Raw genomic sequence first — 15,244 nt, forward strand, 5'->3', positions numbered from 1 at the left:
AAATAGTTTGAAAGTACATTGCTGTAATAAGAAAAACTGAAAGTACATTGCTGTAATAAGAAAAACTGAAAGTACATTGCTTTAATAAAGAAATTTATGAAAGTAGATTGCTATTTTGTGCATTTTGCCCTTTATTTAATTCAAATCGGCTTCCTAACCTTTTCTCTCTCTGATCGATCCAAATGTCACTACTTTCGCAATATCCACTGCGAACCTAGCTAAAGATAATTCAACAGAAATATGCAATTGCGACAGTTAGATATACAATTATGACGACTAGGTCTAATTGCGATGATAAACTGCTTGAATTTGACATTTTTTTGTCTTTTAGCTAGGTCTGCAATATGTATTGCGGATGTAATGACATTTGGGTCAACTTGGAATAGAAATGGTTAGGAAGTCAATTTGAACGAGGGAAATGGTCATTTGAGCCAATTTCCCATTCTAAAATAATATTAAGTATTAATTACATTAATAGAAACTAGAGTAAATTATGGATTTGGTTCCTAAGGTATGCCATTTGTTACGGAATTGGTCCTTTATCTTTTTATATTAACAAACCCTCCAGCGATGTAGTTTGTCTTTGATTTGGTACCTCACACTAGCGTCTGTTTATTTTATTTGTTAAGTACGAGGGTAAATTGATCTTTTTTAACATTTTTCTTTATTTTAATGATTTTTAGGTCTATATACCATGTGTTGAGTTCCGGTGAGAAAAAAGTGATGACATTATTTTTAACGATTTTTCTTGTCATTATCTTCTTCTATTTCATCATCACTAATGACATTAACCTGTGATGGGGGGATTCAAGTTTCTCCACATCTGTGTCATAGGGGTCCTCATCAGTGTTGATACTAAGATTTGTTTTGAAAGAAGATGACATAACTGTTACATATGTCCAAAGTTAGTTATTTAGTAATTAAATAAGCGGACATACCTTTATGTAATATATAAACATATAAAGGCTAAATTTGGCACAATCTCATTATGCAATCAAATTCTTACACATACTTTGTATATGTTTGTCCTAGAATCTCAATGCTCCCCTAGTGTTTCAACCTTTGAAACCTCTAAGCATATTGTTCCTATGCAAGTTAAAACATATACATCGATGATCAACGACCCCTTTTTACGTAACTTTTTTTATGTTTGCTCTATGAATATAAATTATTAAATATTATAAAGATAACTCTTATTTTTTTTACAGGTTCAAGTGAGTTTTATACCTTATCTTTAGTCATTTGATACTTTGAACACTCTTTAGCATTCATAAAACATACTTTCAAATATTATATACATAGTTAGAACTTGAAATAGAACTTTTACAACCCCGAGACAGCCCCCAGACTAGAGGTGGCAAAAAATGACCCAACTCGAAAACCCAATCCAAACCCAACCCAACCCAAAATTAGCAGGTTGGGTTGAGATTTTCAACTTATTTAAATAAGGGTTAAATGCATGAAATAACAACTTACTTTCATAAATTTTCTTATTATAACATTCTACTTTTGTTTTTATTTATTATAACAATGTACTTTCAAATTATTTTTATTAAGGCATCGCACTTTAAAAAATCTACCCATTATAGCAATGAGTAACCTGATACCTTTTAAACGGGTTAATCCCTTGACTTTTTTTTGCTTGTGTGGATTTAATGAGGTGATGTGGATGAAACATCATTTTGATGACTTGATTAAAATAAAAATAAAAACAAAAACCTATTTCAAATTATTATTAATGATTTTCATTTTTCGTTGCTATGATTTAAAAAAAACATTTATTTTTTTATTTTGACTTTTTCTTATTAAGTTGTATGCAAATTAAATATTTTAGAGTAAAATATTTCTTAAATTAATGTTACATTATTTTCGAGATATATTATGTTTGTAAAAAAGGTAACACTTCTTATTTTATGTTGTTCAAAAAAATACATATATTTTGAAGTTCTCTCTAAAATGTTAATGAAATAAATTGTATTATATAATTTTTTAATATTGTTATATTAATAAATAATTCAAAAAAATTTAATTAATTTAATATATTTATATGTCAAGTAAAAAGTTTTTGAACAAATATAATATATTTCTTAAAAGATAATATTTTTTTGTCAAAAAAACAATTCTTATTTTTCTTTTTTTTTCAAATAAAAAGTTGTGTTCTACTAGTTTTATTAGCGAGATAAGTTTTTTATACGTCAAGTAAAAGTTTTTTGAAAAATATTAGCGAGATAAGTTGTGTTCTACTAGTTTTATTGATATTGGTATATTAACGAATAATTTATAATTTTTTTAATTCATTTAATACATTTATTAAATAACATGTAAAAAATCTAAATATTAAAATTGAAAATACATTGTTTAATAAGAACTAGCAGATGCTATAATAAAATAATTTTGAAAGTATATCACTATAGTACATGTGGACAGCCTACGTGGACAATGAGGTGGCATATAAACCTACTATAATGGGTAAATTTAAATCAAAAGGTTACCCAATGCTATAGTGGGTAAACTTTTCAAAGTACAATGTACTAATAAAAAATAGTTTGAAAGTACATTGTTGTAATAAGAAAAACTTAAAATATAATGCTATAATAAAAAAATTTATGAAAGTAGATTGCTATAAATACTTCAATTTTAAAATTCAAAATTATTCTTTGTTAATTTTATTTTATTTAAATCAATGGAAGTGATGTAAAAACCCAAAATGAACCACGATGATGGACTCAAATCAACGAAAATGAACCATGACACGTCCAATATGATTTTCAGGGACTAAAATTGTTGTTTAGATTGTCACAGGGACTGAAATTGTTGTTTATATTGTCACAGGGACTGAAATACAATAAATACCAAACAGTCTATAGTATACATTTTTCTGCATGAAGTACAAATTTTGTTACTCTCCTTGACGCAACATTTTGCAGGGGTCTGTTTCTCCGGAGCCTTTCACCAAAACCGAATACCTTTTCTCTAGATCCGATTGTTCGATCTTGCTTCCTTGCTCTCTTGATTTCGTCAATGGCGCTTAATCTTCGTCAAAGACAGACAGGTGATTGATTTCTCTCCTCCTATGTCTCAATTTCATGTATTTGAGCTCCGATCGAGAGTACTCATGTTTTTCCTGAATGTCTAGCGCCATCAATATGTTATATAAAACGGATCTCAAGTAAATTAGGTAAATGATGTATATTTCGATATAATTATCAAAAACGGTGTCGATTTTGAATCGTAATCTGAAAATCAACGTGTTTTTAGGTATTATATCGAATTTCACGGGTCCTGATAACAAGTATATGAAAGGAAATCAATTCATGTTCTTATAATTAAACGATTTTAATCGCATGTTGAGATCTGCATAGTGCTTACAGCCTTACACTAAATCTGATTTTCCATTTTATATTTCTTATCGGTGAATTCGATGTATTATGGAAGCAAAATTTTAATAAGAATTACAATAAACAGCATAGGAACTCCACCCTCCCAGGTAATGTACACAAATCATCCCCGCAGGCTGAATTTTGTAGCACCATCAGTTTTACCTCTATTGTGAGTTTCAGCAAGATATAACTCTACAGACATCATCAATTTCTTTAAGGATCCTGGACCAGATGTAGTAGCAAATGGGCATTTGAAAAAGAGATGATTCCCCTAACCAATCTTTAAGTGAACACGATTCATGTATTGCATAAGAAACAAAACTAAATATCCAGCCTATCCTTAGCACATAACAGAGGATTGTGGAGAGGCCAAGATCACCTTCCACCAAAGAATCTTAATGACACTGGTCTAAGGGCCTGTTTGTTAGCAGCTTAATAAGCTTAATGGGCTCACAGCTTATTCGGCCAACTATACATGACTGTTTGGTAGTGACTTAATGATATATAAAGTGATTTATATAGTAAGCTTCTAGGGGGAGCTTTATGCAGAAAGCCAAGTTTTTTCCAAACATATCCTTCCCAATTAAAAGACATGCTCACTGAAGCCACACCTATAACTGGAGTTACGGTACACCTTATCCTCACTGCCAGGCTGCTAAATAATGTTTTATGGACCTCTGGAACTCTGCTGTATTAGTGTTGAATCAGGTGTTGCCGTTTTTGTTGTCCCATATACAATCCTCACCTTTTGTGTTCTGAGTATCCTGTCACAGACTGGTTGTGACTCCATTGCCAGTATCAACTTTTTAGGAAGTCCTAGAATTGTGAGTATAACTATAAAATGGAACTACTCGTCCAAAGACTCTGAAGAGTAAGCTTGACCACCCTTTTGTTCATTAATTTGAAGATGTACCACCACTTCATCCAATTTTATGTTTGTGATTAGGATGATATGAGAAATTAAATAATTTTTCTTTCTGTATACTGAAGTATATGGGAATACTGGGAATATTGTTTGTCTATGTGTAAATTGAATGCTTACACATGCATAATCCATGTCTTGTATGTTTTAAGCTAGAAAAGTTCAGATTACATAACCTAAATATTGAATATGACCCTTAAATAGATGTGTGTGCATGTGCAGTTATTTAATACGGATTGATCGACTTTTCAAACCACTGTACTTGTTTTTTCTATGCAAACAAAGCATCGTTCTTGCGAAAATGCTAAAAATGCGATTTTTGCAAGGTAAACGATTTTGGAGAAAAGGTTCCAAATACCTTGTTTTTTTGGTCATTAACTGACTCACTCATCTAAGATGTTGCTATGTCAAGCTTACTAGATTTGACATGTTCGTGAGGGGAAGATGGTGTTTCTAAAATTTGAAAATTTCATGGTGCATCACACGAATGCTGATTCTGCTTTCATGTGATTGTGTGTGCATTTATTCATTAAAGTATATGTCTATGTATGGCTAGCTCATAGAAGGTTTTCATATCCTCAAGTAGTGAGATTCAATTTTTTCAACTTTCAGAGTGCATAGCACGGATGCTGAATCTGAATCAGCCCATAAATGCAAGTGGAACAGCAAACGAGGAAGTTTACAAGATACTGATCTATGACAAGTTCTGTCAAGACATATTGTCTCCTCTGATCCATGTAAAGGATCTCCGCAAGCATGGTGTAACCCTATACTTCCTTATTGATAAGAACCGGAAGCCTGTTGCTGATGTTCCTGCTGTTTACTTTGTAAAACCTTCTCAACACAACATTCAAAGGATCATCTCTGATGCGTCTAATTCCCTATACGATTACTTCCACCTAAATTTTTCATCATCAATACCTCGCCCGCTTCTTGAAGATCTTGCATCAGGGACCCTGAACTCCGAATCTATTCAACGAATTTCTAAGGTACACGATCAGTATTTGGAGTTTGTAACCCTGGAGGATAATCTGTTCTCTTTAGCAGATAAATCTTGTTATGTGCAACTAAATGATCCCAAAGCAACAGACCATGAGATTGAAGCAATAATTGAGAAGCTCGTCAGTGGGCTGTTTTGTGTTTTGGCTACACTCGCTGTTGTTCCAATCATTAGGTGCCCACGTGGTGGTCCGGCTGAGATGGTGGCATCATTGCTTGATCAGCGATTGCGTGATCATTTGCTTGTTAAGAATAACTTGTTTTCCGAAAGTGGAAACTTTACCAGTTCATTTCAGAGGCCAGTTTTATGTTTGTTTGATCGAAACCTCGAGTTATCAGTTGCCATCCAGCATGACTTTAGATATCGGCCTCTTGTTCATGATGTGCTTGGATTAAGGCTGAATAGACTGAGTGTACAAGGAGACAAAGGTGGGATGAAGTCCTTCGAATTGGACAGGCTAGATCCTTTCTGGGTAGCTAATGGATCTTTGGAGTTCCCTGAAGTTGCTGTTGAGATCGAGACACAATTGAACAAATATAAGAGAGATGTAGATGAAGTTAACAGGCGAACTGGTGGTAATGATGGCGCTGAATTCGACGGTACAGATCTAATCGGAAACACAAAGCATTTGATGAATGCGGTCAACTCACTACCTGAGTTGACAGAGCGCAAGCAAGTGATCGATAAGCACACAAACATTGCAACTGTTTTGCTTGGAGAAATCAAGGAAAGATCTCTTGATTCTTTTGCAAAGAAAGAGTATGAGATGATGGTCAGAGGTGGCATTGACCGTGGTGAACTTCTTGCTGTTCTTAAAGGAAAGGGTACTAAAATGGATAAGCTTCGGTTTGCTATCATGTTCCTTATTTCAACCGAAACCATCCCTCAGTTAGAAGTGGAAACGGTCGAATCTGCATTGAGAGAAGCCGAAGTGGACACTAGTGCATTTCAGTATGTTAAAAAGATCAAATCATTAAATGTTTCATTAGCATCAGCAAATTCTGCTAGCAGAAGCAACATTGTTGATTGGGCTGAGAAGCTTTATGGTCAATCTATCAGTGCTGTAACTGCAGGTGTGAAGAATTTGTTGTCTAGCGATCATCAATTGGCAATGGCAAGAACAGTTGAAGCCCTGATGGAAGGAAAGCCGAATCCTGAGATTGAATCTTATCTCATGTTTGACCCGCGTGCTCCAAAGTCAAGCTCGGCAGCGAGCAGTGGTCATATGAAAGGACCATTTAAAGAAGCAATTGTGTTTATGATCGGGGGTGGAAACTATGTGGAATATGGAAGTTTGCAAGAGCTTGCACAGCGGCAGCAGCCACCTAAACATATAATATATGGGACGACAGAAATTCTGACAGGTGGCGAGTTTGTTGATCAGCTTGCACTGCTGGGTCAAAAGATGGGTTTGGGTGGTACCAGTGCTGCTCCTGCTCCTGCTCACTGAAATGCATATTTTTTTGTGACCAAATAGATGGATCTTTGAATGAAATCGCTCATTGTCATCAGGTCAGAGCACTGAGTTAATTACATTTGGTGACGATTTGGTTCTTTCCTTGGATACGATAAAAGATTGCCTCCTGAAATCTTTAGACCTGTGAGTTGATTTCTGCTACTCTTTATTATTTTGTTGGTCTTAATGTTTGAGACATTATTGTAGCTTGATCTAGGTATATGGTTAAAATCTCAATTTTTTCGTTGATTCATATTGTCATGTTCATTGAACTGCTCAACTTTGTTGGTTTTCAAGTAAAGTTCAGTTCAAAATCTCTTTTTGTGAATGTGAAAGTTACGGTTTGCATTAGCCTCGGGCGGAAGTTGAGCTACTAGGGGCTGTTTACAGACACAAATTGGGTAAGCACTAACCACACCGAGTAAGTTATATAAGTGTAGTGTTTGTTTACTGGTAAACGTTGCAGTGACGGAGACAGAAAGCAATCCCTCCCTTCCTGTACTGCGCCAACATCTAGGTAAAAGTTGGTCGGGTAGTAAACAACCCCGCAAATCTTGTTGGTTTGCCGTTTGCTTGTGGAATCAAGAGCATGAAACAGGGGAAATATGTTGAAGATGGTAAAAGATTAAATAATATTATTTGTTGTCAAAAATATCAAATGTGAAATGAATTCCTGTAAATAATTTGGTATTAGGGTTTTGCTTCTACGATAAATGTTGGGTTCATATGGTAGATCTTGTAAGCAAATCAATAAATGTTGGGTTCATAGTAGATCTTGTATCTTGAGAAGGTGTTGGGGAAAAGAGGTATAGGTATAACCAAGTTGTTGAACCACTCTCAATTTACCTTTGAGCTTGAAAGAGGGTTTTTAGAAGGCAAAAAGTATGTGAATATAACATTACAAATATTGACACGTGATACTGCAATTAAATGACATAATAATCATCAAACCTATTATATATATATATATATAGACTAGATCTCTCCAGGGCTCCCTTAATAATATCCAAAAATGACTAGTTTTTGGTAATAGTAAAATTTGCGTTTTGCTTCATGATCCATAAACTTAATATTTTCTTGCATACACGATGGACAAATACAATTCATTTTTCAAACTTTAAAATCTTAAAATATCCGATTATCTTTTTTTTTTATACATTCTTCAACTCTATAGATCACAAAAGATGGTTTATATTGAACAAGTTCGACATGGAACGAGATTTATATAATTATACGAAAGCTTAGAATTGATTTGTTCCCGTAATATCTTAATCTACTCATCAACCCCTCTCGCATTCTTGGTTGACTTTTGCTTGTCGTTTGTGACTTAACGAGGCAGATTGTGGTTGACAATGACCAATTAAGACTTGAGGTTGTCCTGAAGATCGATTTTTTATAAAATAAAGTAGAAAGTCAAAGAGTTTGTCAATTTGAGTTTGTGGGTTTTTGACTTGGATGTAACTTTGAACCAAGCTTGAATCAAGAAATTGGATTTTAATATATTTTCACTCAAACAATTGAATCAATTCAGACGATATATGATTTAACCCGTGTATTACTATTTTTCATATTCAATATTCATAAACATCAATATTTAACAGTATTTTTATACATTACAAATCACCAATTTAATTTATAAAAAAAAAGTAATTTAACGAGATTGTCATGTAACAGGGTATCCGGCTGCGCGATTAAGCCCATGTCTGGGCGAATAAGCCCGAAGTAAACACCCTAAAATGTCTGTGCGAATAAGCCCATTTATCCGGTAAGCTCATTAAGCCACAAGTAAACAGGCCCTTAGTTATACATCTATCAATCATTTTGTCGAAAATAGTTTTTGTTTAATTGATTTTAAAATTATTTATTATTATTATTATTATATCATGTCTTTGAAAAGTCAATTTTATTCTGTGTGTCTCTCTCTCTCTCTCCTCCTCCATTATTCTCCGCTCTTTCCACTCCCGATTCCTCCCTCCATCGAAACCCTAATTTCCTCTCTTCAATCAATTCCAATAAGCAAATCTGCATCCAATGGCCAAACGAACCCTGCCCATCCTCAAGCAACTCTTGCACCAACGATCTCCATCTCTCTCTCCCCTATCCCGATCTGTCACCTACATGCCCCGACCCGGAGACGGTGCTCCTCGCACCGTCACCTTAATCCCCGGAGATGGGATCGGTCCTCTCGTGACAGGAGCCGTCGAGCAAGTAATGGATGCGATGCACGCCCCGATTTACTTTGAAAAATTCGATGTTCATGGTGATATGAAGAGCTTTCCAACCGAGGTTGTGGAGTCAATTAAGAAGAATAAAGTGTGTTTGAAAGGAGGTTTGAATACTCCCATGGGTGGAGGAGTTAGTTCGTTGAACGTGCAGTTAAGGAAAGAGCTTGATCTGTACGCTTCGCTTGTAAATTGTTTTAATTTACCCGGATTGCCAACCCGTCACGAGAATGTTGATATTGTGGTGATTAGAGAGAATACTGAAGGGGAATACGCAGGGCTTGAACACGAGGTTGTTCCTGGCGTCGTGGAAAGTCTTAAGGTATTCTCTGATCCAACTAGTGTTTGCTTTAGCTCTATCCAAGTTTTGATTTATGTAAAAAGTTGTGGCCTTTGGCATATTTTTACTTCTGCGTTTATTATGTTCTGATTTTGATATTTTTGGATACTTTTACTCTCATATATGTTGTCGTTTATGTGTTGATGTGTTTGTTATTGTTGCTAACTTGCTATGGGCAATACAAAGCTAAGAATTTGCTAAATTGGAACAAATGTTAAACGGATCAAGGGATTGACCACGTCAATATGGTAATTGTGTCTTTATTGAATAATTGTAAGGTTGAGCAAGTTCTAAGCATGGAAGCTAGGGGAAACTTCCTTTGGGTTGTGAAAGAAGTTGAGGGGAAGGAGATGATAGGCCCTGAATGCCTGCAAGAAAGATAAAACTTTTCTTGAAGTTGGCTTTCTAAATGGACCAGAAGGTCCTTAGACCAGTTTAAAGAACTTGTGCAGAGTTCTTGGTCTAATAATATTATAGATTGATGTACTCGTAATTAGATGCTTGAAAGAAGAAATGCAGCTCCTACTTTACTTCATTGGTAGCTTGATATTTTATTTCCATGGGAAGTAGTTGGCTAGGAGTAGGGCATAGTGAACTTACACTTGGAAATTTACATGCATCTTTACTTGTATATAATTGAATCAAAAACAAAGAAAGGAGGAAGTTTTGGATTGCTTTTATTTCCTATGCACTCTAAAATGAAACCTATAGTTTACTTAGAGGATGAAAAACAAATCCAAAAAATCTTGGAAAGAAGCCAAATGTTGTGCCTTGTAACCATTAGGTGAAGACAATTGCAAAATGACATCATGATGTTGCAAGAGCAGTGTGGAATAATTTTAGTACAGGAGGAAAATCAGCTTGACTTTTTGAAAGAAGAAAGTTCTGTCCTTGTCGTACCAAACACCAGATAAACTATTCCAGTTCAGTCCGGTCTGTGTACCAAACGCACCCTTAAGTCACAGATTTTTTTTATTTCATTGTTCAAGTTGGCCTCTGTGAGGATGCAATTGGAAAACAACATACTTTCTTCTTTTTTATGGTCAAGTTTTGCTTAACATGTGTGCCTAGTCATATATGACTCCTATTAGAGTACAATGGGACTTGGGGATACTACTGCAAAATATGTAAGAAATTTTGGAAAGCACACTGGCTCTTCTTATTGCTACTACATTGATTTTGCTTATTGGGAGAAATGTAATGGATGTTTCTTACCTCATGCGAAGAGGATTTGATCTTATATTTTACTTAGAGAGGGTTACATTGTGTAGGGAAAGATTTTTAGTTCTCTGCAACATCTTTCCTTTATTTTATCTAAAGCCTATAAAGACAAAGAAAAAGGTGGAGTTTTGCAGGGTTATGGGTTTTGGGGTTAGGTTGAAATGCTCATTTTTGAGCATGTTACTTGATAAATTTTCAATTATGAATTGATGTGCGCGGAAGGTGCCTTCATTACATATTAGCTGACACTTTTTGTTACAAGAAGAAGTTGCATTTCCTATGCTTTTCTCCTATCAGGCTATCCCATGAAGTTCATGCTGGCTACTGATGTATCGTTGCTCATTTGATAAAACACTTTTGCCTGTATAAGATGTGGAGTTTGACCATGAAAAAAGGTAGTACCAAGTATTAGATATAAGATACTAGGAGGCATTATTGGTCCAGAGATAGATATGTTTGCATTCAGTTACGTAAGAAATATAATATTTTATTAGAAGTAGGTCACGTAAACAACCTTGTTGTTGATCCAAATTGCAGGGATTACTCTGGAATCCTGAAAATTACAAATAACTCGTTAATAGGAATTTTCAGCTATTTATGTTTTCCTTCRGTTGGAAATGAATGGATTCGACTTGAATATTTTCATGTCCTGGAAATGATGAATTTATGCTGGACAAGAAGTCAAAAAATCAGGTTTGATCGATTTGGGGAGTTGGTGAAACAAGCACACAACTGCAGAAGCCTAGGGATATCCAAGTACTAAACTAACTTATGCCACATTAATTCTACCCCAATTAAACACTAGATTTAACCCTGACCACTTGTCTCAAGGAACAAACAATCAGATTCCTGCACGTTTTGCTAGAGCATACTTTTGTTGACAAATAACGATGTCAACTAAACAAACGTATAGCTTATGTTTATTGTGATAGAGGTTGTTGATGAATATTCATCATAACCCAAATTATAGTATCGGCACATGGTTCTTAAAGCAAATCACTCTAGTTAATTGCGTGAATGTGGAATTTTGTGGATCCACTAGAACTATTAGTATCTGAACAAAATGAGTTGTCATTGGTTGGAACAGACATTCGTGTTCTATTGCTTTATAAGTTCTAACTGATTGAGGGGGAAAGGGACTCAGCGAGATGATGTTTTTAATTTTTTTTTCCATTGGTATTATTGTCAATTTGAGAATTCACTTTTTTCTTTTTCTAACTAAAACAGGTAAGAGCCTTTGCTATATTGCAATGTGATTAAATCAAAAATTTATTCAAAACATTAAATGAGGGGTATCTGGGGTCTTTGGATTTACTATGAGGGTAGATTAACCAATTTTTTTTCATCTTTGATAACCTTTGTGGTAGATGAACAACAGTAAATTCAGATGATTAACCAGACCCGATTCAACATTACTAGACTGTTTGGAAGCTCTTTTTACAGGCTTCTCAATGTAACTTTTGAAGTAATAGTTGCCTTTTAGGTATCTATATTATTTAATCAACACCTCCAGCCATCTAGTCTCGCCTTTTGCGTTTGAGTTCCATGGGATATCTCACAATGAATTTTCTTCAATAACGTATTTCATAAAACCAGAGATCCATGTAAGCTCACATGTGTGTGTGAAAACAGGTATTACTCTTTCTTAATCACTTGACTCATTGTTCATAATTGGAGTTCGCTTGATAGGGGTTGACAGGTGACACTACGTGTATATTGAGCATTTATTTTCGATTATGTGATGTTTGTCTACAAAATTGCTACTTTTTCGTTATGGTTTTCATAAGCTTTGCCGTTAGGATGGACTTTGTATCTTTCAATACTGGAGATGAAAAATTTAGTTCCAGGGAATATGATCTCAAGTTCTCGATACTCATAAATTGGCAGGTGATCACAAAATTTTGCTCAGAGCGTATTGCAAAATATGCCTTTGAGTATGCTTATCTCAACAACCGTAAGACAGTGACAGCTGTGCACAAAGCAAATATTATGAAACTTGCAGATGGTCTGTTTCTAGAATCTTGCCGGGAGATAGCAAGCAAGTATCCCAGCATAAAATACAATGAGATCATTGTAGACAACTGTTGCATGCAGCTCGTTTCAAAGCCTGAACAATTTGATGTTATGGTCAGTAATTCTTGAGCTAAAAGTGCTTTCTAATTCTAGCACAATTTCCCTTTGCTTGTGTACTTCGGTGTTTCTGTTTACTACTTTACTATCAAAGGTGGAATTGGCATTTCTCAAGCTCATAATTCGTGCTATCTTTGAATATCTTGAGAAATTGAAGTTCAAGAGATATCACTTGGGCCATGCCATGTTTGACAACCATAAGCTATCTTATTTTTTGAGCTTACTGAAAGCTCTGTTCGGTTAGCAAAAGCTATCTTATGACTTAACTGTTTGTAAAACTACTTAAAGTGGCGTTTCAATAAGCTCCAAGGTTTTTTTTATACTTTTTTGAAGCACGCCCCTTATATTTTCCCAATTAATTTTTTAACATGTCCTTTTAGGTTATTTAACATTGTCATCTAGTTTTTACCAATTATGACTAGTTTTATAGGTAGTTGTGGAACATAACCTTATTTTGATTGAAATGTGTAGTCCCTTCTCCATAGACCATGATATATGTTCCATCAATTTTCCGTAGGGCTGCCTGGCGGATGGGTAATACCCGGGATGGCTCTTTATGACACTATGCAATTTGTGCAACCAAAGGTGTGGGATGAGCACAGACCTGTCCTCTACCCCAAAGGGTAGAGCGGCATATCTGTTCCATCATAATGAAACATAATTTGTCTACTTGGTGAACTCCGGAGTTTGACTTTATTACGTTAGTCAAAGTCTAGTAGATATGTATTTAAAAAGTTTTCCTTCCTATTACATACTTTTGATAAAAGATCTTATTTTGTAGGTGACTCCTAACCTTTACGGAAATTTGGTGGCAAATACTGCTGCTGGTATTGCTGGGGGCACTGGTGTAATGCCTGGAGGTTTGTGCTGCCTAAACTTTTAATCTATTCCATGTCTTGTTCTTCCGAGGTGCATTTGGTATGCAAGGCAGTTTGGTGCGACATTAGACCGAGATAGGACAAGAATGAAGGGACAAAAAAACACCAATTTAGGTGGAACAAAATATCAGTAGGAAAAGACAAGATTGGTAAATTACTAAACTACCCATGTCAAATTAAAACCCTAAAACGTTTCACAATTCTTTCACCCGCCTACCTCGGTCCTCTCCGTGTACCAACGCACATGAATCCATAATCCCATCTTTCAAACTGAAAATATGGAAATGGTACCAGTGGCATGCAATCTGCCTTCTTTTTGTTTTATACGGATGCATTCATACAACAATAAGTGGGAGTGCATGTATTGCAGGTAATGTGGGGGCTGATCATGCGGTGTTCGAGCAAGGTGCATCAGCAGGAAATGTCGGAAAACAGAAAATAGTTGATCAAAGGACAGCGAATCCAGTGGCTTTGCTTCTCTCATCTGCCATGATGCTCAGACATCTTCAATTCCCTTCGTTTGCAGACCGACTAGAGACGGCTGTGAAACGTGTAATTTCTGAAGGAAAGACCCGAACGAAAGATCTTGGTGGGAAGAGCACCACCCAAGAAGTCGTCGATGCTGTCATTGCTAATCTTGAATGAGCTTCCCGCTTTCTTTTTCCAACCCGATAGATCCTTTCATCGGTACGTATTTGTTTTTTTCGGAGATTGTATTCGGGAATTGATTTCCTTGTGAATAACATGACATTTTGGGGCGGGAATAAGGAATTGTGACCTCACGCTTACATTGTCATATAATTTATTTGAACGACAGAAAGAAAGTTACATCGAGGAAACATTGTAGCAAAGTTGAAGATTTATTCTACTTGAAGCTAAATGCAGTTTGTTATATTTCCTTTTTTCTGACTGAGTTGTTTGACAGTTGCAAAAATGGTTTGGTTCAAAATGATTAAAAGACAATTATGATACAGTGCAAAATGAAATATAATTGTTTAGAAGGAAATTAGGACATTGAATGATCAAGGTAGGTCCAAGATACAAAACTATTTAGAAGGTTTAAGAACCATGAAGACGTAGACTTTTTTTTTGTCAAACAAGATTTACTTCTTAATGATTTAGAGACTGTCATTTAATTAAATGATTAAAAAGTAAACAAATACCCCATAGATGGCATTCAGTTTACACCAGACAGGTTAGATATATATTTGGTGTTTGACATGACTAGGATCGAACAGAGTTGGACAAGTTGCCCTAAATTTGTTTAATGATTTTATATGGTGTTTATTGGTGGTGATTGTGGCGGAGGTAGAGGTGGTTGGTGGTGGTGGTGATAGTGGATGTGGTGGTTGTGGACGTGGAAATGGTGGTTGGTGGTAGTTGATGGTCGGTGGTGGCTATAGAGGGGTTGACCATCAAAGCAAATACTATGGTAGGCTTATATTAAATGAGGATGGAGGTAATTTTTTTTGTTGACCCATCTTGTTTCTTCTATTATGGTGGAACCAAAAAAACATTTTTGTTTCATCCAATTTCTATCCTTGTCCCATGTTATGCGAAATGTGAAACAATAAGTTCTTGTTGTCTCATGTCATGTAAAATGTAGAATGACGAGTTTTAATTTTGTTCCATTTTGTACCAAACATGAAACGGTGAGTTTTTTTTTTCCTGTCATGTTGAGTCTCATGTAGCAAA

At 35.3% G+C, this 15,244-nt stretch overlaps 2 protein-coding genes across 2 annotated transcripts; both read left to right on the forward strand.

Annotated features, from left to right (window-relative positions):
- The first annotated feature begins 2,929 nt into the window (after positions 1-2,929).
- LOC112525442 (SEC1 family transport protein SLY1) lies at positions 2,930-7,086 on the forward strand. Its single transcript, XM_025135573.1, has 2 exons — positions 2,930-3,052; positions 4,915-7,086. The coding sequence occupies exons 1-2, from the start codon at positions 3,022-3,024 to the stop codon at positions 6,750-6,752; spliced, it is 1,869 nt and encodes a 622-aa protein (XP_024991341.1). The 5' UTR covers positions 2,930-3,021; the 3' UTR covers positions 6,753-7,086.
- A 1,594-nt stretch (positions 7,087-8,680) lies between these two features.
- Positions 8,681-14,451, forward strand: LOC112525164 (isocitrate dehydrogenase [NAD] regulatory subunit 1, mitochondrial). The gene is made up of 4 exons (XM_025135158.1): positions 8,681-9,302; positions 12,429-12,668; positions 13,453-13,531; positions 13,920-14,451. Exons 1-4 carry the CDS (start codon positions 8,790-8,792, stop codon positions 14,192-14,194), a joined length of 1,107 nt encoding a protein of 368 aa, XP_024990926.1. The 5' UTR covers positions 8,681-8,789; the 3' UTR covers positions 14,195-14,451.
- The last annotated feature ends 793 nt before the right edge of the window (positions 14,452-15,244 follow it).

Source organism: Cynara cardunculus (genome assembly GCF_001531365.2).
Source record: "Cynara cardunculus var. scolymus isolate 2C chromosome LG 13, CcrdV1, whole genome shotgun sequence".
Classification (NCBI taxonomy): domain Eukaryota; kingdom Viridiplantae; phylum Streptophyta; class Magnoliopsida; order Asterales; family Asteraceae; genus Cynara; species Cynara cardunculus.